The sequence below is a fragment of the Manihot esculenta genome, chromosome 2 (assembly GCF_001659605.2).
Source record: "Manihot esculenta cultivar AM560-2 chromosome 2, M.esculenta_v8, whole genome shotgun sequence".
In the NCBI taxonomy this organism is placed as follows: Eukaryota; Viridiplantae; Streptophyta; class Magnoliopsida; order Malpighiales; family Euphorbiaceae; genus Manihot; species Manihot esculenta.
In genome coordinates, this window is record NC_035162.2 from 1,880,073 (window position 1) to 1,907,909 (window position 27,837).

Sequence of the window (27,837 nt, forward strand, 5' to 3'; positions counted from 1 at the left end):
CCATTTTGAAGAAAAAAAGAGAGAATTTTTATTTGTTATAGGGCTAATACTTTTGGTGAAAAAGGGAGACATTAATCTTATTAGCAAGAGAGAAAAAGGCTCATAAAAAGGCGTAAGCTTTTTTTGGCAAACCTTAAACATCAACCGCAGGCCCTGTGGAAAAACAGGGCAATGTGAAACGACAGTGGATTGCCAGAAAAATTTCACTGCTATATAAAGAGGGGAAGTGTCTGTTCTTTGTATCATTTATTTGTGGAGCCTACAAAACCCATATATCATCAGATCCGTCCCATTGGGTCCCATTTCCCCCTTGTTCAGCGGTGCTTCTCTTCCTTGCGCATCATTTTCCTCATGAGAATTTCTCGTACGCAGATAAAATAAAGCACTTGGAGAGAGAGAGAAATCTTTTTTAGAGAAGGAAAAAGGAATCTTCTTAGTTAGTCAAAGAAGGGAGAGCAATTTTTTTTTTCTCAGAAACAGTTTTTAAGGGTCGTGAATGCTGGGTGAATATTGAATACTCTTATTACTCCTTTTCACCGGAAAGGTAAGCAAAAATTGTGATTTCGGTTTTAACCAAAATCCATGGAGGAACAAAACTTTGGTCTATCTTTCATTTTTTGAAAGTGGGTCACTTTCAAATCTATCTCTAAAAGGTCGTAGAACACAGTTACTTTGAGTGAGAAAGCACGGACTGGTTTCTTCCTAATTCTTTAATCTTTACAGTTCTCTATATCTCATTGTCAACACTTCCTCTATCTATGTGATTGAATCGTCATGTCTTTTTTTATTTGCTTGTGGTAATTTGTATGTCAAGTTAGTGTCAACTCTTTTTGCAGGCTGGCTCAGTTCATTGCACTGATAATAAACAACACTCGAGATTATCTGGGTTCCTCGAAATTTTAATTATTTTTCATTCACCATTCAAATTTTTAGAACTGGGTGGATGGTTTTAAGGCAAAAGGTTGAACCTTGGAAACGAAGCTTGAGATTTGAAGCCAAGTAAAGTAAGTTCTCAGATCTGAATTATCTTTAAAATGTTATTTTATTCTACTCAAATCTGAAAATTTAAAAGTTCTTCGCATACTGACTGTCTAATAGATCTAAATGCCACAAACTTCAAGCTATTATCAATTTGTTTTTCTTTTTTCTGCTGCTTACATATGAAAATCGTTCTCTTCCCATTTCCATTAGCCACTGAAACTGATAATGCTAAATAAAAGCATTCATTTTTTATGGTGTATTTTCTTTTTAATGTGTCTGTTCCATTTTGGGATTTTTTTTTACTGAATAAGTCATTACCCATTTCAGGATGGCTTTTCTCATAGAGTATAATTGATACCCTCTGAAAAAGGTGAGATTTCGTAAGTATGGATCTCCGAGAAGACAGCTCTAGATTTGGTGGGTTACCAGTAACAACTTCAAGGAATATGTCATCATCATCTTCAGCATTCTTTTCAGCAAACCAGTCACCTTTCTTCTCTCCAAGATCACCAACTTGTCAAATATCAGAATCAGCAAGGTCAGATGCTCAATGTGACAGTGCTCATTTGAGTGGCAATCCCCTTAACTTTGGTTCTGGAAATCTAGTACCAGCATCTCTAGCAAACGTTCGAGATGTCTTATCAGACATGTCAAGGGATCCAGTTTCTGAAATTGGAACTGATTTCCAGAACTTAGATCGATTATTGTCCTCAACTGGCATTTCTAACAGCTCACCGTATAGCATTAGCTATGCCCATGACAATGGTTATTCTGGGTTCAGGGAGAAGCGCAGAAAGCATGGACGAGGCCATGAAACATCAGGTACTCCAGTGTCAATACCCCTTTCCTGTAACAGACTGAGCTGTGACATCTTCATAGGTGTCCATGGTCGAAAACCTTCATTGCTAAGGTTTGCTAATTGGCTCCGTGCTGAATTGGAGGTTCAAGGGATGAGTTGTTTTCTTTCTGACAGAGCTCGATGTAGGAACTCGCGGAAACATGAAATCATTGAGAGGGCAATGGATGTTTCTTCTTTTGGCATTATTGTCTTGACAAAGAAGTCTTTTAGGAACCCATATACTATTGAGGAACTGAGGTTTTTCGCAAGCAAGAAGAATTTGGTGCCAATATTCTTTGATTTGACTCCAGATGATTGCCTAGTAAGGGACATAGTTGAGAAGAGAGGAGAGTTGTGGGAAAAACATGGAGGTGAGCTATGGCTTTTATATGGTGGACTTGAGAAGGAGTGGAAAGAAGCAATTAATGGTCTTTCTCAAGTTGATGAGTGCAAATTGGAAGCTCACGAAGGTAACTGGAGAGATTGCATTCTGAGGGCTGTCACACTCTTGGCAATGAAATTGGGAAGGAGAAGTGTTGTAGATCGGCTGGCTAAGTGGAGAGAGAAGGTGGATAAAGAAGAATTCCCTTTCCCTCGAAATGAGAATTTCATTGGAAGGAAGAAAGAATTGTCAGAATTGGAGTTCATACTTTTTGGTGATGTTAGTGGAGATTCAGAAAGAGACTATTTTGAGCTAAAGGCAAGACCTAGGAGAAAAAATTTAATGGCTGGATGGAGCAAGAGCGGTTTAATCGAGGAAAAACGAAGGGAGCAAAAATTGGGGAATGGAGCTAAGAAAGGCAAGGAACCAGTTGTATGGAAGGAATCTGAAAAGGAGATTGAGATGCAAAGCACAGAATTTTCTCATAGGCAACGCCAAGTGAGACCAAAAGGTGGTGGGCGTTATGCAAGGAGAAAAAGATCAACAAAAATCGTGTATGGGAAAGGGATTGCTTGTGTGTCAGGAGAGCCAGGAATTGGCAAAACAGAACTGCTTCTGGAATTTGCTTATAGATATCAACAGAGGTATAAAATGGTTTTATGGATTGGAGGAGAAAGCAAGTATATTAGGCATAATTATCTGAACCTGTGTTCATTTTTAGAAGTTGATGTCGGGGTTGAGAATTTCTCAGAGAAAGGAAGGATAAAAAGCTTTGAGGAGCAAGAAGAGGAAGCTATTTGTAGAGTTCGGAAAGAGCTCATGAGAAATATACCATTTTTGGTGGTGATTGATAATTTGGAGAGTGAAAAGGATTGGTGGGATCACAAACTTATAATGGATCTTCTTCCCCGCTTTGGTGGAGAGACCCACATCATAATATCCACACGGCTCCCTCGTGTGATGAACTTGGAACCCTTGAAACTCTCTTACTTATCAGGGGTTGAGGCAATGTGTTTAATGCAGGGAAGTGGGAAAGACTATTCAATTGCAGAAATTGATGCCCTTAGGGTTATTGAGGAGAAAGTAGGAAGATCAACTTTGGGCCTTGCAATAGTAGGAGCAATTTTATCTGAGCTTCCTATAAATCCTAGCAGGCTATTGGACACCATAAATAGAATGCCGTCGAGGGAGATGTCATGGAGTGGCAGGGACGCTCAAGCATTGAGGAGCAATATTTTCATATTGCAGTTGTTTGAGCTATGTTTCTCAATATTTGATCATGCAGATGGGCCGAGGAGTTTGGCAAACAGGATGGTCCAAGCTAGTGGTTGGTTCGCACCAGCTGCTATTCCTATTTCTCTATTAGCCCTAGCTGCAAAAAAGATACCCCAGAAGCATAGGGGGGCACGGTTATGGAGAAAATTATTGCATTCCTTTTGTGGTCTCACTTCATCATACATCAAAAGGTCAGAAGCAGAAGCATCCTCCATGTTATTGAGATTTAATATTGCAAGAAGTAGCACCAAGCAGGGCTATCTCTATGTCAATGAGCTTGTTAAGCTCTATGTGTGTAAGAGAGGAGCTGCTACAGGTGCACAGGCTATGGTTCAAGCTGTCATCAGTCGTGGGTCCATATTCCACCATTCAGAACATATGTGGGCAGCATGTTTCTTGTTATTTGGTTTTGGCAATGAACCAAAAGCCACTGAATTGAAGGTGTCGGAGTTGTTGTACCTTGTCAGAGAAGTGGTTTTGCCTCTTGCAATCTGGACATTCATTACATTCTCTCGGTGCAATGCTGCTCTGGAGCTCCTTCGACTATGCACTGATGCTTTGGAAGCAGAAGACCAAGCATTTGTTACCCCAGTTGAGAAGTGGTTGGACAAATCACTTTGTTGGAGGCCTATCCAGACTAATGCTCAGTTGTATCCGTACCTTTGGCAGGAGCTAGCACTATTAAGAGCCACTGTACTGGAAACTAGGGCAAAGCTCATGCTGAGAGGGGGGCAGTTTAGTGTGGGTGATGATTTAATAAGGAAAGCTATTTTTATTAGGACTTCAGTTTGTGGTGATGATCATCCAGACACTGTATCTGCTCGCGAGACTCTAAGCAGACTCACCAGGCATCTTGCGAATGTTCAAATTTACACTTCACCATAAACTATCTCTTGTAAGCAAATTAAACTTAACATTAGAATTATACAAAATTCTCAAATAATGTAAACATTCTAGAGTAATTTTTTTTTACATTAAATCTGAAAATGATGCCCATTCATTCCTCAAAAATTTCCTCTTTGATATAACATTCATGTACGCGATATGTTTATATGCGTACATTCTATGAATGCTTGTGTGTATTTCTGACGATGTTTTGAGTTGCTTGTTTCTTCATTGCATTTCTATTATACAATAAGACTTGAGGGGAAAATGGCCAACTTAAAACTTACCATTTAATATTTGGACAACTTGGTTCATAATGTCACGACATCAGCATTAAGAAAAGGAGATTCCAGGACAAGAACTGCTTTACATTCCATAACAGGCTATTTTGGGAAGAGGTTAACCGTACATGGTAGAGAGTTTACTTGGTGTACCATCTGCTACACTGGGAATAGTGAAAGATATTCATCCCTATTTCAGTGGCTGTGGTGAAGATAAACAAAGTCTCCTTCTGGCACTATCTCTGTTAATGGTTAATGATTCTCTTCTCTACCTCCAGTCTTGAAATATATTGCTGCTACAGTGATGAGTTTATCCTTCCAGGTTTTTCCATCCCGAATGAATTCATTGGCTGCATTTGTCAGTGAACCAGGCTCTATACAGCTTCTGCGGAGACATATGCTTATGCTACAAGCATGCAGGTGCAGAGTAAGAGGTACGTGAAAAGATTTCTAGCCAGGTGCAATTCACAAACCTTTATGCTCCATCTTTTTATTTATATGTTTATTTTGGGGTGAAGTTGTCTGAATCTACTTCAGCTGATTTTTGTTCAGAAGTTGTCACACATTCCACTTTTGCTACTTTTGCTACTTATCCCTACGCCCCACCCCCCATACTACCGGAAAAAAAAAAGGGAAAAGAAATGCATTTTGGCTGTAATGTGCTGTCAGATTGTATGCCATTCAACTGTTAGTCCTTTGCTGTGCAAATTTTGCTTTTCAATTAACTTCAATCATACAGGGCAAGTCCTCACATCTATTTGGCATGTAATGCTGTAAACTATTTCATTAAAACTTACTATGAAAAGACAATAGAAAGATAATTCCATGTCGTTAGACTCTTATCTTTGTTGAAATTAGTGGTTAAGGAATATTTCTATTTCCCATACAGATCACATATTGAATTCGGTTGCTGCAACTTTCCACAAACAAGGGAAGCTATACTGTTGTGACAAGACAACTCCTGCTGGCCTGAAATAGGTAGCATACACAGAAAACAATTCAATAGTCCTCTGATGATTGATTGCATATATATTCTCAATTTATTTATTTACTGTACCCGTGGTTGATTTGACAAGTTTAAATCCATTTGGACAATATATCATCTTTGTTGAGGGGAAGGATTTTTGCAGAATTATTAAATTGCTTGATTTATTATCAAGTTATGAGTGATAATCTTTTGTAAGTTGTGGAGTATATTTTTCAATCTTATGTGATGCTTATTCTAAGTCTTCTATCTCAGAACCCCATCTGGGTGATAGCATTTCAACTGCCTAAATCTGAGGAGAGCTTTCTTCTTATTCGACAGCCGAATGTTTATCATACATGTTGCTTTTGGGGGTTCATGGCTTCAGTGCTCTGGTCTTTCTTACAAGCATGGTGGATTCAACATCTAGGCCTTTCCCAAGAACCAGACAAAGCAATGCTATTGCCTCTACTCACGTTAAAGTCTCCAGTCTTCACCATTTATATGTGGCTAAAAAAACCAATGGATTCAATATTTGGGTTTCTGTAGACATTGGCTAATCAGCTGGTATATTATCAATCATTCGATGACAATGGAAAGATCAAAACTTCTTTCTTAATTCTTTGTTGCTTAAAGTAGTGGTGAATGGTATAAAACTGAAAAACAAAATTATGCAGTCCCATTTCATTTCATTTCATTTTGATTGGATCAATAACAATAAGTTTCTTTCCTTTTTATGTGAAAAAGGAAGATTGTTTTTCGTGCAAGTGTAGTGCAGCAAAATTGTCAATAAACAGAAAGTGAACTGTCGCTTTACAGTTGAGCTTTTATATTTCCATTCAAGAAAGGAAAGATTTCAGTATAGTTTCATCATTTTCCTCTTGGGGAATGTGGCAGTGATGAGTTGCTGGAAATAATGATTGCTACTGTTACTTTTTTTTTTTTTGGTTAATCAACTAGATTTCTGAACAGACTGCTACTCTCTACAGTAAAACTCTGGTGGTTTGTCGGTGAGAAGCGACAAAATCTGTGTTTGAACTTTACAGTTGTGTACATTTAACTTATCGTATGTCATGAAAACTCCAAAAAAGGGGAATTATGGGAATCTTGTTTTTACTGTCTTGACAAAAACAGAGTTTATTGTAGCTAAAAGTCCATGTCTGGACCAAGGCAAACTCATCAATCTCCATGGATTCATAACCAAGGCACATCTTGAAGTTCATCTTTAAAGGATATAAATATTGAAATGAATCCTTTATGTGATTATTCATAAGTTTACGATGTCTTAGTTACCATTTAGATAGCAATCATATAATTTAAATAAAAAGATCTTGAGAATTCTAAATTTTAAAACAATAAGAACCAAATATTGCAAAAAATTTTACCCATAACTTCAAGGGGCTTTTTGTAATTAAACCTATTAAATTTAGTTATTGTCCCTATTAATATTCATCATAAAATATTTGTATCATCCAAATCTAATTAGCTCATACTTATTTTCCAAAACACAATAGTTTATATTTGTGCACTTCAAAGGAAAAACTATATATTGAGGCAATATTTCATATGGAATCACAAATCAACAGATGGTATTCCAGTCATTTTTTATTTAAAAAAAAAACTGTTTATTAGTTTTTAATAGAACCCATTAATTAGATAATTATTAAATTTTCGAATTCATTCTTTCCCATGTATTCATATCACATGGATTTTCCTACCAGTGTATAATTACTTCAACTGAAATGCCAACCTACATCTGATACCACCGCAGATCAAGCTTTCAAGTGGATTTTTTAAAAACTTTCACATAAAGTTCCAACCTCAAGAAGCTCAAAGAGTTGCTCCAATGTCATCCTCAGAAAGTTAAAACTCCAACAGCTTAGAAGCAAGGAGATCAGAGTAGCTCATCAACGGCTCAGTTCTGCGCCAAAGTGGCGCAAATTAGACAGTGAACCAATAGAACACATAAATCACACCACTATAGTGAACCAGCAAGGTCACATGTAAAAATCTAATGTATGCATGCAAACAAACTTAGTCCCAACGGTAAATGAATATTGAAGGCGTTCATCCTGAGTTGAATAATTTACAGAACATCCCTGGAAAATAAAAGAAAGAAGGGCCAGGAATTTTTCCAAGAGCCTTCAGTTTTTTCAGGGTCTCATTTTCCACAATCTGAATATCATGTACAGACAACTGGATTGCAAGCATACAAGCAATTAAGGATCAGCTTTGCCAGCAACTTGCTCATCCTCGGAGCCATATTCATCATCACTCAGCTCCTCATCACTTGATTTTTCTTCCTGTTTGGCCCCAACATCCTCTGGTTTTGCATATTTCTCACAGTATTCTGGAAATTAAACAGTTTGAAGCGACAGCTAAATGACTCCAAGCAATATCAAGGAACAAATGATTTAAAGAAAATGAAGTAACAGCCCAGTGCAAGCACTCTGACAAGAAAATGCTATGGCATTGCCGCTTAGTGATGATTTAGACTAGCTTTCATGAACAGCACTCGACCACAGAAACAACAGGCCTAAGTCTGTTATCTTAGAAATTAAATAAACAATCATCTTCTACAACATACGCAGATTATAGAGAAACAAAGGATTTTGGTATATTGCAAACCTTTTTTCTAAGTTTTATCGAAGTTCTGATGGAAATTGGATGTCATTCATTGTACAGAACATTTAATGACTCCATAATTGTCTTTTAATTCTACTTAATAGGTTGGGTTCCATATGATACAATGAAGAAGGGGAAAATGAAACAATTCATGGCGCGCTAGGCATGCCTGGATACCTATCGATGCACAAGCAACTTCAAAGAGGCAGACGCAAGAGATAATGGTAACAACCAAATAGCTCTAGAAAGTGGAAACCAGTTAATAAGTTGCACTTCTCACAGGCATTGGATCGTTAAACTATACATACCAACTTGGACGCAAAAATGCTAGCTGGGACTGGATTTTTTACTACTCACTAGGTTAAAAGTTGAAAGTGCAAGTTTCTTTGCTAGGTAAAGCACTCAAACCTCAAATGAGGTCCTAGAAGCATGAATGCAGCATGATTACTGCTGTACTAGGCACACAACACAGCCTCTTAGATTCATGAACCACATTGATTTTCCCCCATCAAACATTGTGAAGTGAACAGCACCAAAAAGAAAATGCAATTAACACCGTAAGTATTTTCAGTCTTCTTTCCCTTTTTTCATACGGTTAAACTTGGTCATAATGTGAGTTCATAACCTGTGTTTAGAGTAGCTACCTTTCACTCTTTGTTCATAAGCGGAGCGATCACGCATCATGAGAGCAGCAGCTTCTCCATTCAATGGATCAGATGGATTAGGATACAAAAGAAGCTGAGGAAGGAAAACTTCAAATACATTTACCAGATCTAAAAATTTAGGAAAAGAGGGAAATCAATTTTGATTGTCAACTTAGACTATAATTTCACAACTAAAAATGATGAAAAGAATCTAACGATGAAAGGAACAAAATTAGAAGATCTACATGAAGCGCATAAACTATATGCAGAAAAAAATGATGCAGTCATTTTACCAAACATGGGGCTCCAAGTTTGGTTGATAACATCTAAACAAACTGAACCTGACCTGAAACTCAAAAGCAGCCAACTATTAGTGTTAAAATTTGTATTATTAAAAATACTCGAAATAAAAAGCACAATAACATTAAAAAACAAGGCAAAGCAATTGAAGTTTGATATGCATTAGCTCACATTTCATCAACATTTGGGTGATAGATCTTGTTGACAAAGCCAATTGATGGAGATTTATAAGGATATGCATCAGGCAGTTCTACTCTTATCCTCCACACCCCTCCCTGATAAGGACCTGGTACCAAAGAAAACAACAAATAAAGAGAATAACCTCTTTGTAATACTCCTACAACTAATCTATGAATATATTTTATCCTCACTGAGGAAAATTAGTGAACAACAGAGTTGCAGCTCATAGGAACCAATAACTCAGATAACAGGAATACGATTCATCACAATCACACTCCATCCTACGCTAACAGCAAGTAGACGTCTGGGCATGTGTAGGTGATCATAATTATTGACTACAAAATCAGAAAGAAATAGCAAAGAAGATAAGGGGAAAAAAAGTAGAAATTTCATTTGATACAATTGACCAGTACAAATCTACAGCTCAAAGCATCTAGACAAGGTCAACACAGTTAAACAAACAATCAACTTAAAAAATGAAAAGAATCCACACAGAGAACATCAACTAAACTTCAATGAAACACAAAAGGAACCAAATTTAATCATATGAAACTGCAAAAGAAAAAATGAGTATAGAAGATTGTACTGTCTTTTGGTCCGTTGAATTCCACATAAAACTCTTGCATGCCATCATTGACCATCTCCACCTTGTAATCACTCATCATCCTAGTTCATTAAAATCAAAACACAAAAAAATTTTTAAAAAAAAGGAAAAAAGGGGAATCCGATAAAGAATCATTTGATTTAAATAGAATTACAGTTTCATCAAATCCATCTCCCGGCGTTTGCTTGGAGAAGACATTTTCGGCTTTGAATTCTTTTTCCAGCGAGATAGTGAGATGATAATAGAGAAATAGCTTTTCCCCAAAAGAAAATAGAGACCCAGAAAGAGTTCAGACAAGAATGAGGGAAACTAGCGAGTATTTATATGCAGTCTCCATACTCGAGCCCACACACTGGTAACTTCCCACCTTACTCTTTACTATGAACAGAGCAAGCATCAGATTTTCTCAAGTTCAAAAAGCATAAAAAAAAACATGGTTTTATCATTTTAATTTTATTAATTACGTTCCTAATGTTTAATATTAATATCACCATCCTATCATTTTTTTTATTCTTTTTTAAGTTTTAAATCATTTATGTAAAATATTTATAAATGAAAAAAATATACATGGTAAACAATTTAAGAGTTTTCAACCATTCTTTGTAGCAATTTAAGAGTTTTCAACCATTCTTTGTAGCTACCGTCTAAAATAAATTTGAAAAAATTACTCTGTATTTAGTCTGAGTCAAAATATTAATAGTTAAATTTCAAATGAATAATCTAAAAAAATTAATTCTTATAACATTTTTCTAAATCAAATTATTAAAATCGTTAATAATTATTAGTAATATCTAAACCCATTAATATCCAAACCCATCACTAATTCAATTAAATTAATTAGTAATATCTAAACTCATTAATATTCAAACCCGTCACTAATTCAATTAAATTAATATGATTAAAAATTAATTTAAAATTAATTTAAACTACTTTAACTCGTTTCAAACTCAGATTATTATTATTAGAATAAAATTCATTTCAAATCCAATTATTATTATTATTCGAATAAAATTTAAAACCGTTTAATCTTATATATTTTAATTAATAATTTATATAAAAATATTTTTTATTAATAATTTTCATTAAAAAATCTAATATTTTTAAAGACTATTTAAATTTAAATTTTTAAATAAAAATATATAAAAAAAATATTATAAATATTATTATAAAATATATTTTTTATATTAACTTAATTATTTATATATAATTATATATAAAAAATCCGAACCCGCAACGATATTATTTTTTATATCCACTCAAACCGACAGCTGATATTATTTTTTAAATTCAAACTGTCGTAAACCCAATTATAACTATTCAAATCCGTTCTATTAGAATTTCGATCCAATCGAGTACTAAAAATACCCATTCCTTTGCCATCTCTTGTAAAAATCTAATGCATGCATGCAAATAAACTTAGTCCCAACAGTAAATGAATATTGAAGGCATTCATCATGAGTTGAATAATTTACAGAACATCCATGGAAAATAAAAGACAGAAGGGCCAGGAATTTTTCCAAAAGCCTTCAGTTTTTTAAGGGTCTCATTTTCCACGATCTGAATATCAAATATCATGTACAGACAACTGGATTGCAAGCATACAAGCAACTAAGGATCAGCTTTGCCAGCAACTTGCTCATCCTCGGAGCCATATTCATCATCACTCAGCTCCTCATCACTTGATTTTTCTTCCTGTTTGGCCCCAGCATCCTCTGGTTTTGCATATTTCTCAGAGTATTCTGGAAATTAAACAGTTGGAAGTAACTGTTAAATGACTCCAAGCAATCACAAGCAACAAATGATTTAAAGAAAATGAAGTAAAAGCCCTGTGCAAGCACTACAACAAGAAAAAGTTGTGGCATTGCCTCTTAGTGATGGTTTAGACTAACTTTCATGAACAACACTTGACAACAATGAAACAACAGGCTTAAGTCCATTATCTTAGAAATTAAATTAACAATCATCTTCTATAGCATAGACATTATAGAGGAACAAAGAGTTCCGTACATTGCAAACCTTTTTTCAAGTTTTATTGAACCTTCAATGGAATGGCTGCCATTCATTGTACAAAACATTTAATGACTTCATGATTGTCTTTCAGTTCATAGAGTGCAACTCAAATTTTAAAACAAATCCCATTTAATAAAAAATTCTTCAACATCATATTAACTGCTTAATTTATAGTTTCTTCTATCTGGGATTATAAAAAGATTGTTCAACCAAGAGTGAATCAGCAGTCAACAAGGAATCAAAGGACTCATCGAGCCATTTGGGCCATATCGCTTCTGGCCCCCAGTTATTTTCTATGGAGTGATTCCCATGTCTGCAAAATTTATACTGTCTTCCCCTAAATTATTATCATCTAATACCTCAATCATTGAACATACTGAAACTAGATTGAACCTTTAGAATCAATTCAAAAGGCAATAGATGATAATTTCACATCACCTACTACATAAATATATTACTGCTTTTCCCAAACAAAGTCCTGGTAGGAATAAATATTGTGTTTGAAGCTGCAATTTTTTTGAAATTCAACAATGCATCCAATCTTCTTCTATTAGCATAACTTTATATTTAGTTAACCTTTTGAATTAACATATATAGCAGACAAACTGGAAAAAATTTCATTTGATTTAAGAAGTAATAGTTTCAGCACACCTTCAAGGTTCTAGAAAATCAAGTCAAGATTGATTTACTTTCAAAGCATCAAATTGTGACTCATGAAGGCTCAAGGCACAGTTTGATGTCTCTAAGTGTCTTAATTTTCTACTTAATAGGTTGGCTTCCATATGATCCAATGGAAAAAGGGGCAAATAAAACAATTCATGGTGTGCTAGGCATGCCTGGATACCTTGTTAGATTCACAAGCAACTTCAAAGAGGCAGATGCAAGAGATGATGGCAACAACCAAATAGCTCTAGAAAGTGGAAACCAGTTAGTAAGTTGCACTTCTCACAGGCATTGGATTGATAAACTATAGATACCAAGTTGGATGCAAAAACACTAGCTTGGACTGGAATTTCTTTTTACCACTCACTAGGTTAAAGTTGAAAGTGCAAGTTTCTTTGCTAGGTAAAGCACTCAAACCTCAAAAGAGGTCCTAGAAGCATGAATGGAGCATGATTACTGCTGTCCTAGGCACACCACAGAATTTCTAAGTCCAGCCTCTTAGATTCATGAACCCCATTGATTCCCCCCGTCAAACATTGTGGAGTCAACAGCACCAAAAAGAAGAAAATGCAGTTAAAACTGAAAGTATTTTCAGTTTTCTTTCCCTTTTTTTAGACAGTCAAACTTTGTCATAATGTGAGTTCATAATCTGTGTTTAAAGTAGCTACCTTTCACTCTTTGTTCATATGCGGCGCGATCACGCATCATGAGAGCAGCAGCTTCTCCATTCAATGGATCAGATGGATTAGGATACAAAAGAAGCTGAGGAAGGAAAACTTCAAATACGTTTACCAGATCTACAAATTTAGGAAAAGGGGGAAATCAATAACTTCAGACTATAATTTCACAACTAAAAATGATGAAAAAAAAAAATTCTAAGGATGAAAGAAACAAAATGAGAAGCTCTACATAAAGTATATAAACTGTCTGCAGAAAAAACAATGATGCAGTAGTTTTACCAAACATGGGGCTCCAAGTTTGGTTGATAACATCTAAACAAACTGAACCTGAACTGAAATGCAAATGCAGCCAACTATTAGTGTTAGAACTTGTGTTCTTAAAAATACACCAAATACAAAGCACAATAACATTAAAAACAAGGCAAAGCAATTGAATTTTGATATGCATTAGCTCACATTTCATCAACGTTTGGGTGATAGATCTTGTTGACAAAGCCAATTGATGGAGATTTATAAGGATATGCATCTGGCAGTTCTACTCTTATCCTCCACACCCCTCCTTGATAAGGACCTGTCACGTTCCAAAGAAAACAACAAATAAAAGAGAATAACCTCTTTGTAAAACTCCTACAACTAATCTACCAATATACTTTATCATCACTAAGGAAAACTAGTTAACAACAAAGTTGCAGCTCATATGAACCAATAACACCAATAACACGATCCATCACAATCACACTCCACTCTACGCTAACAGAGTCTGGGCATGTGTAGGTGATCAAAACTATTGATTACAAAATCAAAAAGACAGTCAAGAAGAAAAGGGGGAAAAAGGTAGAAATTTTCATTTGATACAACTGCAAGTACAAATCTACAGCTCAAAGCATCTGCACAAGGTCAACACAGTTATGCAAACAATCAACTCAAAAAATGAAAAGAATCCACAAAGAGGAGAACATCGAGGAAAGTTCAATGAAACACAAAAAGAACCAAATTATATAATACGAAACTGCAAAAGAAAAAATGGGTATAGAAGATTGTACTGTCTTTTGGTCCATTGAATTCCACATAAAACTCTTGCGTGCCATCATTGATCACCTCCACCTTGTGATCACTCATCATCCTAGTTCATTCAAATCAAAACCCAGAAAAAAAAAATTAAAAACAAAAAAATAAAAAGAGGAATCCCAAAAAGAATCATTTGAAAAAAAAAAAGATTACAGTTTCATCAAATCCATCTCCCGGCGTTTGCTTGGAGAAGACATTTTAGGCTTTGAATTCGTTTTCTAGAGAGATAGGTGAGATGATAATAGAGAAATAGCCTTTCCCCAAATGAAAAGAGAGACACCCAGAAGGAATTCAGACAACAATGAGTGAAGCTAGCGAGTATTTATATGCAGTCTTCTTACTCCGAGCCCCACTAGCCATGGTAACTTTCCGCCTTTACTCTTTACTATGTGAACAGAGTTAGATTTCTAAAGTTCAAAAAAGCATTAAAAAAAAACACAGTTTTATCATTTTAATTTTATCAATTACAATCCTCTAATGTTTAATATTAATAACATGATCCTATATCTTTTTATTTTTTAATTTTTAAAGCATTTATATAGAATATTTATAAATGAAAAAATTATATATTATAAATAATTTTAGAGTCTTCAATTTTTCTTTATATTTTTAATATGTGACTAATGATGCTTCAAGGATATTTAAAGTTTCAACAATCATATAATAAGCTGATTCTCATCTTAATTGTTTTAAATTTTGGATTTGAATATCTAATCATCAATCTTTAATTTAAATAGTATTTTTGTTTAATTATTAAGGTGATATTATAGATTTAATTTCCAAGGTTGTGCTAAGTTTGCGTTCATAAACAATTAAAAACAAATTATTTATATTAAAAACTAAAAAAGAAAAGCTCTTCTCAAATTTTTTCTTTTTTGAAAAACAGTGAATCTACAAAATTTTTAAAATACAAACGAGGTTGAAATTATTTTTAAAGTTAATACAGTTGGTATAATAAAATTCCTAGTTTATTAATTAGAATTCAGTTGTGTTAGAAATATTTTAGAATTATTTGTTATGAATATATTAAATGATTAAATGAATATAAAAGAGTGAATATTTAAAGTCATTTAAGGAAGTAATTTAATTTTAAAATTCTCAATTAAAAAAATTGCAAGTGTTTATATGACTAATAATAAATAAAAAGAGTATAAAATCATAAATATCAAAAAGATAATGTAGAATCTGCATAACTTTAGCAAGCATATTACTCTTTACTACATTCTTTTATCCCTTTCCTTTTCTTTTTGCCCTTCTTGCATTCTCCCCCAATAATTTATAGTATATTCATTTGTTTACAATTTAATCAAATGATAATCATATATATTAAGCAATTGCAAAATTTACCATAGTTCCTTGAAAAGGGTATTAATAAAATTATGAATAAAAAAAAATAGTTGTGCTAATAGTGTTTTTAAAGTTTAAAATATATCTATTAAAAAATATATTTTATTAGTTTAAATAAATTAAAATACTTTTTTTATAAAAAATAGAGATTAAAATGTGATTAAAGGTTATTTTATTCACTAAAAATGACTTAAAAAAAAAAAAAAGAAGTCTTGTAGGTAGCTTGGTTTAGTAGAATAATAGAATTAAGATTTGAAAGGTCCATATGATGATTATAATAGAATCATTAATATATTAATTATATATTTTAGAATAAGAGAATTAAGACTAAGACTATGAATTTTTTTTTTTCTGGTAGAGCACTCATCACCAATACACTCCACCCGGCAAGCTTTCTTTCTTTATTTGTTTTTCTTAATTTATTCATGTAGATGATTATTCTTCCACATCATATACAACAAAGTATCTTATCTTCTATTTGTTGATTAAAATAGTTTAATTTTTGGAGGCCTTTAAAGAAATCAGCTTGATGACTCCATTACTTTTCTTCCATTGAAACAAGAGAACTAATCTTAGTAATCCCAAATTCTTCAAGAAATTATCTCATTTGTATTGTCAGAGATAGCATCTTATTATCAAATTTTGTTAATCACTTGACAACTTGGCAAGAAAATTCATAAATTGACACTCATTTCAATTGATTAGTAACCGAATCCTACTGTAATATTGATCTTCATCTAAAACTGTAACCAGAACAACACATTACTACATGGACATCGAACGACAGAATCAAAATATCATCGTCAATCAATAAAACTATAGATAATTTACATTATAGTTTTTAAAGTTTAGTAAAATCTAAAATTTAATCTTTATTTATTGAATAATAAACAATTTAATCTCTAAATTTTTATTTTAACAAAATAACTATTTTATTAATAAAATAAAAATTTTAAAAATTAAATTTAGTATTAAAATGATAGGGATTAAACTATGAGTTTTACTAAATCTGACTTTATTATAAATTACGCTAAAACTATCAACATGATATTACCCTAAAACTATCAACATGATGTGAAGAATTGGAAATGTCAAGCATACATACACTTAATACATGCAACATGTATATATATTTTGATGATAATAATAAGACTAGATCACCTTAGCCAGGCAAATCCGATGAGCCTCCGCCTACAGTCAGAGAAAAGCGGAGTCGTCGCACCAATATCATAGCAAAGGAATTTAAGCAAATTGCAGAATAATGAGTTTGGGCAAACCATTAATGCACAAGCAACCAAAAACCAAGCCTTCATGTAAAAATCACATGTATTATTTACATGAATCATCTTGAAAACAAAGACCACCAGCTTGATATTCCCTCGACTTTCCCTACACTAATCAAATCCTTCATCATCCAGTAATCTCACAAACAAATAAAATGCAGACATCAACCACCACCATATGCAATTTACACAACAGATTTCAAAGTGCTTTTTTGGAAGAAAACAAAAAAGCATCTGTCAACAGTCTTGCTAGTTTTCAAATTGCCTAAAATCTATACGAGGGTAGGGAAAGGAGAGGAAAGGTAAGCCCATCAATTGACTTCTCTCTTTGGACAGTAACAAAATCTTGGACAAGTACTAGCATCTTCCATTATGCAAATTTACGCTTGTCTTGCTACACTAATACGATATGAGCTTCAGACATCAACAGAGATCAAGAATTATAGAAGTCATCCAACTCTAGTCCTTTTTTTATTTATTTTTTGCTTCCCCAAATCCCTCTTCCTCTCTCTCTCTCTCTCTCTCTCTTCTCTGAATTTAAGATTTTTTTTACATGTATGAATGACTTCTAGCACAAAGACAAAGTAGCGGCACCGACTCTTCAAAAGTGAAAGGAACAGCTGCAGCCAAATCTGTGGTACCACTGAACAGGGGATGCAAAAGAACATAAAACCCTTCTGCATTTGTAAATTTCGCTTCCCAAAATTAATTCAAACAGCAAAAAGTTGACCATTGTTCAAATTTCTGCATAACTACTAATCAATAGGAGGGTCAATTATCATCTCCTGCACCATGAGATATCACAACTATGTCATTAACATTCATGCTCACAGTAGGTTTTATTGGATCACCTGATCAATGAATTAATTTTACGAGGCTAACCTTATCACAAACAGCACAAGTTTCACTTCTTTCCATCCATTCAAGAATGCATGCAAGGTGAAAATGGTGCTCACATTTTGTGGTAATTTTTGGATTCTCTGCATCATACTCTGCAGGGAGGAAAAAAAGTTCAGATTTTATACCATTACCAGCAACCAAAAGCAAAGCTACGTTTACAACTAAAATTAAATACTACATAAGTAATTTTAATTACCATAGAAGCCCACAACTCACAAGGAATGAAAGAATATAATAATGGCATTACCTTCCAGACAGATGGGACAAACATCCTCCTCTGTTGCTGAAACAACAGGTTCAACGGAATTTGGGGGCTCAATTTCTGGCTCCTTCGCTGAATCAAGTACTAAATTAATATGTTCTTTACCACTTGACACCTTAATATCTTCGCATTTGGCTGGTGTTCCTCTGGAATCCATGCCAGTTGTTTCTTGAACAGAATCAGAAGTTGTCTGCACTGCTCCAACATCTTTATCACAGGAAGCTCCCTGTGCTCGTTGAGGAGTTTGAGAACGTCCTAGAGCCACATCAAATGGCATAGGTGGAGGAGGTGGCGTATAAGCATCAGGGACTGACGTGTCAAGGTTTGTGTCAACCAAGAGTCCTGTGGAGAGGGTAGACGCAGCACCATGATGAGATGATAGTGGGACACGCTCTTCTGATGCCCTGGGGTACTGCAAAAAAGACAGTTAAGATACAATCAATATAGCAATTAATTCAGTTTCTCTACCCACTTACTCCGATATGTTAAGCCAAGCAACTGAATCCATCATGTTAAGCATTTTGAAAGACAATAGATTAACAACAAAAATTTAAAGAAGCACAAAACAATAAGGAGCCACTAAATATTATCGGGTCTTTCAGGGTGCTTATGTAAGGGTACAAATGACCAGCAAGCCTAATCTTCCAGGAAGAACTGAAATTAACCAGTCTTTAGATAGAATAGGATAAAACAGACGCCTGGATACTCAGCATACCAAAAACAAACAGCACCCAACATTTGAAATTTTGAATTGCTTCAGAGTTGCTCCCCAGCCAACAAATAAATAACACACGATCCAAGCGAAACAGAAAAAGGAAGAAAAAAAGAAAAAGACCAATATTACCTTTGCAACAATAGACGTGCAATATACGTATTTAACACAAATTTTCTGGTGTGGGCTACTGAATAAAAAAGCATCTAAAGAAGGGCAGAGGTTGTACTGACATAATAATAAGGCGGTGCACGATTTAGTTCAGCTCCATTGGAGAAACAACAGCAGCAACCTCCCATTATCCTTGTATTTTAATTCCAATATCCATCTAAAATTTTACTCGTTTGACGTAACATATGCTGCTACCAGCTATCTACCATAAGCAAAACGTTTAACTGTACTAAAACAATCCAAGAGGCATACCTGACCTGAGCCAACCAAAAAAAAAAAAAGTTAAAAACACAAGAAACCGCAAACTCCAGCAACATGAAAAACGACGGATTAAAACCCCAATAAAACCCTAACAAAATCCAACAATTAAAGTTACATAAAATAATAAGCAATCAATCAAAATTAAAAACCAGCAAACCCCATAACAGGGAAAACAAAAATTACACAGAATATCAAATCCATATGAGCTCAGAAATGAATAATCAAACAGCAGAAGTAATATAAAAATAAAAAAAAAACTGTAGTGGATACGTAAAGAGAAGGGAACGCAACAGTGAGAAATAGTACCTGATGTTAGCAGTGAAAGTGGAACTGGAATTAGAATTGGAATTGAACAGAAGAAAGAGAAGGGAGTTTGCTTGATTCCCCCCTTTTATGCACTCTTTGTGTACGGGGGCCTGAAAAGTGAACGGAGGCTCAGTTTTGCGAGAGTGTTGCTCTGCGTGCGAGAAACCCTTCACCGCAAAAGGGCTTGTCTAATTAATTAATTTATTATTTTAATTTAGACGATTTTTTTAAAATAAATCTCTTGCGGCAATTACATCGAGGACATTATTTTTTAAGGCGAATTCACTTTTTCCACGTATTTATACTTTTTTAATTTAATTGATTTAATTTTTGTATTTAATATACTTTTAATTAATTTTTAAATTTAATAATTTATTTAATTATTTAATATGATAGGTATATTATTATAATTATTTTTTAATTAATTAATTAATTTAAATTTTTAATTTTTATATTATTTTATATTTTAATCTAAATATTTAAATTTTAAATAAATTAACTTAATATTTATCTATAAATGTAATTTTAGTTAATTTTTAAAATCAAAATTAAAAATAAATAATTTAATTATGAAATAAATAATTTATATTATCATAAATTTTATTTTACAATAATAATTATAAATATTTTATAGCAAATATATTATTTAATTCAATATAATAATATATATAAAATAATTAAAAATAATATATTTATTATAAAATTTTTATAATTATTAATATAAAATTTAACTACTGTTAAAACTGTTAATTGTAGATTTATTGTTATTTTTATAATTAAATATATTATTTAATTATGATTAAATATAAGTTTATATTATTTTTATATCTAAAATTAATTTATATTTAAAAAATAATAAAATATTATTTTTAACTTTCTATTTAATTTTTATTTTTAATTTTTAAAAATTAATTAAAATTACACGTAAATATAAATATAAATATTAAATTAATTAAGCTAAAATTTAAATATTTAAATTAAAACGCAAATAATATAAATATTAAATATTTTTTAATTATTTATAATAATATAGTGCATATAAGCAATATTATCATATTGCCACATAAACTATTAATTTTAAAAATATACAAATCGGCTAAAATTACACTAAAATATAAAAATTAGCTCAATTAAACTAAAATTAAAATATATGAATTAAAATATAAATACACGTAAATATTGAACCATTTTAAATTAATTGAGCATTTTTTTAATCATATTCATAAATTTAAGTTTTAAGTAAAGGTTAAATTAATATATTTAAATTCTACAAATTTTTTAAAAAATTAAACTTTTAAAAAAGATTTTATAAAATCACCATCTGTATATGAACTTCTCACATAATAGTTAAGAGTTTCCATTTAAATTAGATAAGAAAACAAAGTTTTTTTTAAAACATTTTTATGCTAGATACTGCAATAAATCAAGAGTACCAGTTGAATGGCTTGGGAATCTTATGGATGCTCAAGTTAGTAAACCTTATAATGAAGGATATAATATCTTTTATAAATATTTGAGAAGATTAACTTGTTTGGAAGATCCTGTTTGATTGATAGATTTGTATCCCCTTCGTTTGACGTGATTATTTTTGTGAAAAAAAAAAAAAAACAAAGATATTTGCTTAGTGTGGTACCTCATTAAGCCTGACTAAGCCATTAGCTTGGAGTCTGTGGCTTCTGGGGCATCTTCTCAAGTGCCAATGAATACATTTCTCTCTACTTTTTTGCCATCGAGAAAAGAGTGGACTGGAATCAATAGCCTACTATGGCTGGTAATTTCATTCCAAAAGATTACAGAATTCACCCACCGCAGGCATTATGATTTTGCACCAGCCCTTATACATGTTTATGTAAAAACTAGAAGTGCCTGTATTGTCCATTTAGAGAGACCATCTAACATGATCACCGACATTAAACTTGCAACCTTTTTCCATTTTCAGTTACCACTGTCAAAGCAAAATCTCTAAGGAGAATGAAGATGTTCAGAAAAAGAATGCAATGGATCAGAAGATATTTAGTAGCTGCCCCAACCTCTACTGTCTAAATCTCATTATATCAAGTCAGTTAGCTAATAATCGATCTTAATCATATATCTACTGGAAGTCAACTAGACATCAGCCAAATGTTACATGGTTAGAATCTGAGACACTGTCATTTACTAATGAGCCATCTCCCATATCAGTATATGATCAGATCTACTCTATATGTTAAGAGATTATGAGTATATAATTATACAAGGTCTCAAACATTCAGAAATCTCACTCCGTTGGTCTGTCAGCTAGTTTCTTTCTCTTTTTAGCTTTAATGAATTCTTCAATCACTTGCACCTCATCCAGTGGTTGCTGCAACAATAAAATATATCAGATTTAGATTAAGGCAGATTTAGAAGAGCTCCTATCATGTGCTTGTGACTTGGGAGCTCGCGTGTAAGGGAGAGAGAAAAAACCTGTGAAGCAAAGTGCTGTTGCACAACATTAAGCATTTGATCCCTTGTTGATTTGGAATGCACACCCTCCTAATTAAATTTGCATAATACCGAGTAAAAATTTAACTAACACTCCAGATGATAATAATAGTAATATAATAACATAGGTGCAATGTCCAAGTAAAGACTCACAAGGTTAAAGCTTCTGCAATATCTCCGTAATGATTCTGTTGATAGTTTTGCCAAATTCACCTTCTGAGTATCCACAAAAATTTTGGGAACATGTTAATGTCACTTGTTACTTTGTAGTAAATATTTGTCTGTATAGTGTCACAAAATGGTATCAAAACAAAGAATATGCCATCAATTTTTCTCAATGAAAGAATCCTATTCCACGTAACCTTCTTCGCTTGGGGGAGAACCGATCAGTTCTTCCAATTCAGATGCGCCAAATATGTTCCACCCAGCTTAGGTTTTAGATCTATGGCTCAAATGTAAGATACGCATGACAGGAGCCTAACTACTTGGATGCCCTACTGTTTGAGATCTCTTACCGATTGGAGTGGATGAATAATCGATTCAGCATCTACGCAACCGCTAGAACTTGTTGAATTTGCTAATGGAATGCGTGGCCTGGTTGAGCGAACCCTTGGCTTTCTAAATTTAAGGAACTCGGTGCCACTAGCTGCCCAAGTTATATCCACATGAGTACAGATATATCTTATAAAATGGAAAAATAGGATAAACAAAATCAACAGTCTCATCAAGTGTCCATACAGAAATCATGGTCCTGTGAACAAATCTCTGAGCCACTGCTAGTATCAACATCATTATCTTCATCTACTACTTCACTTCCAGTGGCACGTGCCAACACACTTAATGCATTCCTTTGCAGCTTAACTTCAACTCCATTTTTTAGAACCTGGCAAGTGAAAAACATCAAGGATGCACATTGAACATCCATTAAACCCACAACAAAAGGATATATGGGAAGCAAAATAGTGCATTAAAGAACAAGCAATTAGTGACCAACAGTCAATCACAGGAAGATCCATCTCATCCTATGCAACTTCCAAAATCTGCAAAACAATAAATCTTTACCTTTCATCAATAATAGATTTCTAGTCTTCTGACATTTGCAAAACTTGAAGCAAATCAGCGAAAAAAGGAAGCCATTGAATGAATATGATACTAGTAATTTTTTAAAAGACAGAGCAGTTTAAACATTTTTTTTGTCTCAAAAAAAAGTAGTTTTTACTTGAACCAATGCTTTCCAATTCTTCATTACGATGGTTTTTTCATAGTTTGACTGACTAAATACTTTATCAATTTTTGGCTCTAAATATGGTTCCCCTCTGCCTCTCTCTCTCTGTTTTAAATTTTTATGGGGAGAGGGAATACATCAGAATTAAGACCAATCCTTGATGAGTCTCTCACATCATCTATAAACTACACCAACGATGTTTATCTATAATTATCTCTGAATTATGAATTGTGAATTTAAGTGAGGAAATATCATTATATTAATCCGCAACCACGTTGGTAAACCAAATCTACACAAATATTTCACCAGAATTCTGGCTGGTCCCTTTAAGAAATAGTGGCTTACTAACAATATATGTTAAAGATAGTAATTAACTAAAGAAAAACGAACCCCACTTTCATTATTTTAAAGGATCTTAATTTTCAAGAAAACCACGTCTACCAGGAATCTCCATGCTCTGCGTGCAATAAAAGTATCCAGAATTCAGGTTACATCATATTAGGACAACTTCAGCAAGAAAAAAGAATCACAAGATTTCATTGAATGTACCTGGTTAAAAAGACATGCTTAAGGTTTCAAGATTCCATAAAAAAGCAAGAAAAATAAATCAACTATAAACGTTGTATGACAATGGCAAAGAATCCTTTCAAAGAATTGATAATTTTAAAGAATTTTCTAAGAAGAAAAAAGAAGTTAAATCAGAACGTAACAATTATTGATAACCCAATGAGTCGTTTGTATCTTAAAAGCCAGTGCACTTACTTTGAGAGACATAGTTCCACCAGCTAAAAGATGTGAAAAACAAAAAAGAGAGAGATTGCTCGAAGCTGAGGCTAAATATCTTAAAGTTCCCTAAAACACGGTCTTTTATATACTTGTTATACGAACGCCAATCGACTATTGTGAGAAAATAAGAAGAACGAATTGCAGAGCACTATAAACGTGTGTGAAACCAAATTGTCCATACAAAATCACTATTAAGTAATTAATATTCATAAAGTTTAACCAAAAAGAATAAAACCACCGAAATAATCTATCACCTACGAAATATGAAGGTCCCATATTACAATAAAGCAATGACGGAGGAAAAAAATTAAATGAAGTTACCATTTTTTTTTTTTTAAAAAGAACGTTACCTTTAGACCTAAAACAAAGAAAACACTCACACTTGATACTCTTAGAATATGTTTAATTTGAATATGACATTCATGTAAACTTAAAATAAAAATATTGGATTTTTCTTTTTTTGAAATGATGGCAATCTATAAATTTTTCTATTTTATGACATTCAAATCCATATCAATAAAAATTTAGCAGACGCGTGCAATGAATTTTGCCAGAATCTAAACCCATGGATCAAACTTGACCAATCCAAACGCAATATCGATTTTTTTTAAATAAAAAAAACTTGGATTTTTAACTTGCTTTTTTTAACAATTTCCCGGAACTCTATTAGAAAAAGATTTTCTAACATAACAGTGATCGTGCAAAATTACTAAAAGCGTTATTGAAAACGAGGTGGCTAAAATACGAGTAAAGAGGAGAAGCATATAAAATTATCGATAAAAAGTTTGTCCGCAAAACAACGCAATGGTTATTATATTATCGAATGATTTAACACTAAAAATTATAAGCAAATACCAGCCAATGCCAGCCCCCAAGCCCAACTGCCTTCTTGACCACGCCTTGCAAACCAACCAGCACCGACTTTGTTCTGTTGTTTCCGGTGACAATTACTTTGGTGTGTCTAGGAAGCACAGAAAGCTCTTCATCACAACTTTCCTCTCTGAAAGGAGAAAGTATCCGAGAAGAATATAGCTCGGTCTCTAACATCTTTACCTCTCCAAATGTTGATGAACACCCAGATAGCAAAGAAGCCCCCAGAAAAGTTAACGCAGTTCCCACAATCTAAAACTCAATTTTGCAGAAAAACCCATTTAATTTTTGTGAGAAAAACTAAATGACTGCTATTAGTATAACCAAATCGAAATTATCTTCTCTTCAGTATCAAGTTTCAAGCTCCAACACAGTTCCTGGAGATGCAAAAAGAAAAGGATCAGTATCAAATAAAAATCCACAGATTTACAGCGTCAACAATAATTCAGAGAGAGAGAGAACTGATAAGTAAACTTAAAATGCGCCATCACTGAGTCACGGACTAAGATTGAATTCAATAAATGAAACACTGTTGGATTCAATTCAAAAGGGTACTCCTCGGTAATCCAGCCGTATTGATTATCGGCGTAATACTGAACCTGAAAATTATCCAACTACTCCGCATACCAGTTTGAATCAAGCTTTTTCAACTACGATCATACGGATACCAAAGCTTATCTGCATTATAAGCAATCTAATACACTTGATCCCATCCCCTTACAATAGAAAAATCCTCAAAGTTTGATTACAATAGAAAAATCCTCAAAGTTTGATTCCATCACCTCTGGAAGCAAGGCAACCTTTTAAAAAGAAAATCCAAATTTGGAAATCCCAAATTAGCTTATAACTTGAACAATCACAAGCCAAAACTTTCTTTCAAAAAATTTTCACAAAGACAAACAACGAAAAATGGAAAACCAAAAAAAAAAAATCCATAATTAGTGATCATTTTTGCTTGTTGTTCTAATTAATCGAAGTTAGCTTCCAATTCTGCTTATCAAAGTTAAACCATGAATGACCCCATATGAGCATTCAATACCAAAAATTTAAATAAAAAGAAATTGATTATCTCCTTTATGTCGCCATCTCTCTCTATATAAATATTATAAATACAAGAAGAATAACAGCATGAAGAGGATGAGGAGGAGGAGTTCAAACGTTTGTACGTCTAATACCTGAAGTGAAATGCAACCGATTCAGATAGTGTTTAGGAAGCGATAAATCGGCAACTAATCGGATCTGAGGGTTTGCATTGTATGGGATGTTTTTGAAGAAAGAAAAGAAAAAGGCTTCAGAGTGGAATTTCTGAAGTGATCAGCAGCGAAAAAAATGCACAGCTTTTGAGAGTGAGAGAGAAAACAGATATACTGGAGAGAGACGAGAGGGGAAGGCAAAAGCAAACTAAATGCTTACCAACTGCCGTGGGCCGTACGGTCACACCTTTGGAACCGGCCCCACCGGTTTACCGGATATCGCCTGTAAAATCAAAAGCCATTCTACCTTAGTTTTGGACGAGAGACCGGAAACGTCCGAGTTTGCGCGTCTTTGTTTGCTTGTTGTTTTTGGAGGGACTATAATCAGCTATGCTCATGCTATGAGTTGCGAAATCGACTCGGCTAATTGGCTTACAGACAGACTGGCTTCTTTTGTCGTTTTTGATGAAATCAGGTTTCTGTATCACCGTGATTTTGAGGGGCCCAGATGGTCCATAGAGCTTTAAAAATCTCGCAATTGCTATCAATGGACTATGTTCATGTGTGTCCTGTTTCTGCAACTACAGGTTATTATTTCCTATCTACAGAGCCTTGATTGGTGCTACTGCCACCAACTCTAAAAGCATTCATTTCTATTTTTATTAAAATGAATTATTCAATCCTTACAATTTAAAAAATAATTTTTGAAAATCACTTAAGAAATTAAAATTGCATATGCTTAAGTTCATTTTCAAAAGTGCTAGCAAGTAAAAATATAAATACTACTCCCCTTTTTTTATTTAATTATTATTTTGTATATGAGTGCAATAAATTTATTAATTTTTAATAAAAATTAATATAAAAATATTATATGACTCTTTAATTAGAATATTTATATAAATATGATGGATCTAAATAATATCTTAGAGAGTACATCAGAAAAAAAATACATTTAGTAAAATATTAAAATCATAAAACATTACTTATTTAAAAAAAAAAAAAAAAAACTCCTAAAACAACAAATAAGAATTGGGTAAATATTGAGTTGGATTTGAAATCCGCTATTGCAGCTGGAGCGCACTCCATATAAATCCTGCTTCAGGATTCAAAGCCTGACCCACCACTCACATGCTATTGTTTTTTTTTTTTTTTTTTCGCCTACCCTGCACATTTGTATTTTGGATAAATCGAATAAAATTTATAATTTAATTTTTATTATTTTAATAAAAATAATTTAATTTATAAAATCTCATTTGTTATCGAAATAATTATTTCATTCAAATTAAATATTAGATTACAATAATTTAGTTTTTTTTTCATTTCAAAAAAAAAATAATTTAGTTTTTTAAATTTTAATTTTATAAATTCAGTACTTATAATTTTAATATTTATAATAATTTGAGTTGACTTATTAATTTTTTATTAATAAAATAAAGATTTAAAAATTAAATTATTTACTATTTAAAAAATAGTGATTAAATTTTGTTGGATTAAAAATTACGTTGTAAATGATCAGTTTATTTTAATATAATTTTGTTAATGCATAAATATAATAGCATAATAAAAAAATAATTTATAATATATAAAACTAGAAAAGGGTATTGACAAGAAAAAGAAGAAAGGGGCAATAAAATAATGGTTTTTGTTAAAATATTTATAATAATTTAATATTATGTAA

The 27,837-nt window shown here is 32.9% G+C and overlaps 5 protein-coding genes across 11 annotated transcripts; 1 reads left to right on the plus strand and 4 right to left on the minus strand.

Moving 5' to 3' along the window:
• Nucleotides 1-251: 251 nt before the first annotated feature.
• Nucleotides 252-6,418, plus strand: LOC110610023. 5 transcript variants are annotated; one of them, XR_006349945.1, is made up of 4 exons: nucleotides 252-1,004; nucleotides 1,309-4,371; nucleotides 4,693-5,100; nucleotides 5,532-6,418. XR_006349945.1 is itself a non-coding variant. In XM_021749886.2 (3 exons), the coding sequence occupies exon 3, from the start codon at nucleotides 1,368-1,370 to the stop codon at nucleotides 4,359-4,361; it is 2,994 nt and encodes a 997-aa protein (XP_021605578.1). In that variant the 5' UTR covers nucleotides 252-694; nucleotides 837-1,004; nucleotides 1,309-1,367; the 3' UTR covers nucleotides 4,362-4,546. The 5 variants fall into 5 exon arrangements, 3 of the variants coding, with proteins under 3 accessions (XP_021605578.1, XP_021605577.1, XP_043809831.1); XR_006349946.1 differs by having other exon boundaries at nucleotides 4,965-5,100; XM_021749886.2 differs by lacking the exons at nucleotides 4,693-5,100; nucleotides 5,532-6,418 and having other exon boundaries at nucleotides 252-694; nucleotides 837-1,004; nucleotides 1,309-4,546.
• Nucleotides 6,419-7,640: 1,222 nt separating this feature from the next.
• LOC110609204 (ubiquitin-conjugating enzyme E2 4) lies at nucleotides 7,641-10,346 on the minus strand. Of its 2 annotated transcripts, none has more exons than XM_021748628.2 (6): nucleotides 10,114-10,346; nucleotides 9,942-10,021; nucleotides 9,347-9,461; nucleotides 9,121-9,221; nucleotides 8,876-9,004; nucleotides 7,641-7,956 (listed from the first exon to the last, which is right to left on the minus strand). In XM_021748628.2, exons 1-6 carry the CDS (start codon nucleotides 10,155-10,157, stop codon nucleotides 7,826-7,828), a joined length of 600 nt encoding a protein of 199 aa, XP_021604320.2. In that variant the 5' UTR covers nucleotides 10,158-10,346; the 3' UTR covers nucleotides 7,641-7,825. The 2 variants fall into 2 exon arrangements, with proteins under 2 accessions (XP_021604320.2, XP_021604321.1); XM_021748629.2 differs by having other exon boundaries at nucleotides 9,169-9,221; nucleotides 10,114-10,340.
• A 1,042-nt stretch (nucleotides 10,347-11,388) lies between these two features.
• LOC110609205 (ubiquitin-conjugating enzyme E2 4) lies at nucleotides 11,389-14,694 on the minus strand. Its single transcript, XM_043953898.1, has 6 exons — nucleotides 14,534-14,694; nucleotides 14,356-14,435; nucleotides 13,769-13,883; nucleotides 13,592-13,644; nucleotides 13,301-13,429; nucleotides 11,389-11,698 (listed from the first exon to the last, which is right to left on the minus strand). Exons 1-6 carry the CDS (start codon nucleotides 14,575-14,577, stop codon nucleotides 11,568-11,570), a joined length of 552 nt encoding a protein of 183 aa, XP_043809833.1. The 5' UTR covers nucleotides 14,578-14,694; the 3' UTR covers nucleotides 11,389-11,567.
• A 2,312-nt stretch (nucleotides 14,695-17,006) lies between these two features.
• LOC110609862 (probable E3 ubiquitin-protein ligase RHB1A) lies at nucleotides 17,007-19,813 on the minus strand. The gene is made up of 5 exons (XM_021749687.2): nucleotides 19,623-19,813; nucleotides 19,118-19,312; nucleotides 18,158-18,584; nucleotides 17,893-18,002; nucleotides 17,007-17,795 (listed from the first exon to the last, which is right to left on the minus strand). Exons 2-5 carry the CDS (start codon nucleotides 19,181-19,183, stop codon nucleotides 17,766-17,768), a joined length of 633 nt encoding a protein of 210 aa, XP_021605379.1. The 5' UTR covers nucleotides 19,184-19,312; nucleotides 19,623-19,813; the 3' UTR covers nucleotides 17,007-17,765.
• A 1,872-nt stretch (nucleotides 19,814-21,685) lies between these two features.
• On the minus strand, nucleotides 21,686-26,401 carry LOC110605909. Of its 2 annotated transcripts, none has more exons than XM_043951040.1 (7): nucleotides 26,380-26,401; nucleotides 24,952-25,343; nucleotides 22,824-22,968; nucleotides 22,601-22,731; nucleotides 22,239-22,301; nucleotides 22,068-22,136; nucleotides 21,686-21,963 (listed from the first exon to the last, which is right to left on the minus strand). In XM_043951040.1, exons 2-7 carry the CDS (start codon nucleotides 25,141-25,143, stop codon nucleotides 21,880-21,882), a joined length of 684 nt encoding a protein of 227 aa, XP_043806975.1. In that variant the 5' UTR covers nucleotides 25,144-25,343; nucleotides 26,380-26,401; the 3' UTR covers nucleotides 21,686-21,879. The 2 variants fall into 2 exon arrangements, with proteins under 2 accessions (XP_043806975.1, XP_021600288.1); XM_021744596.2 differs by lacking the exon at nucleotides 26,380-26,401 and adding an exon at nucleotides 26,142-26,348.
• Nucleotides 26,402-27,837: the final 1,436 nt, after the last annotated feature.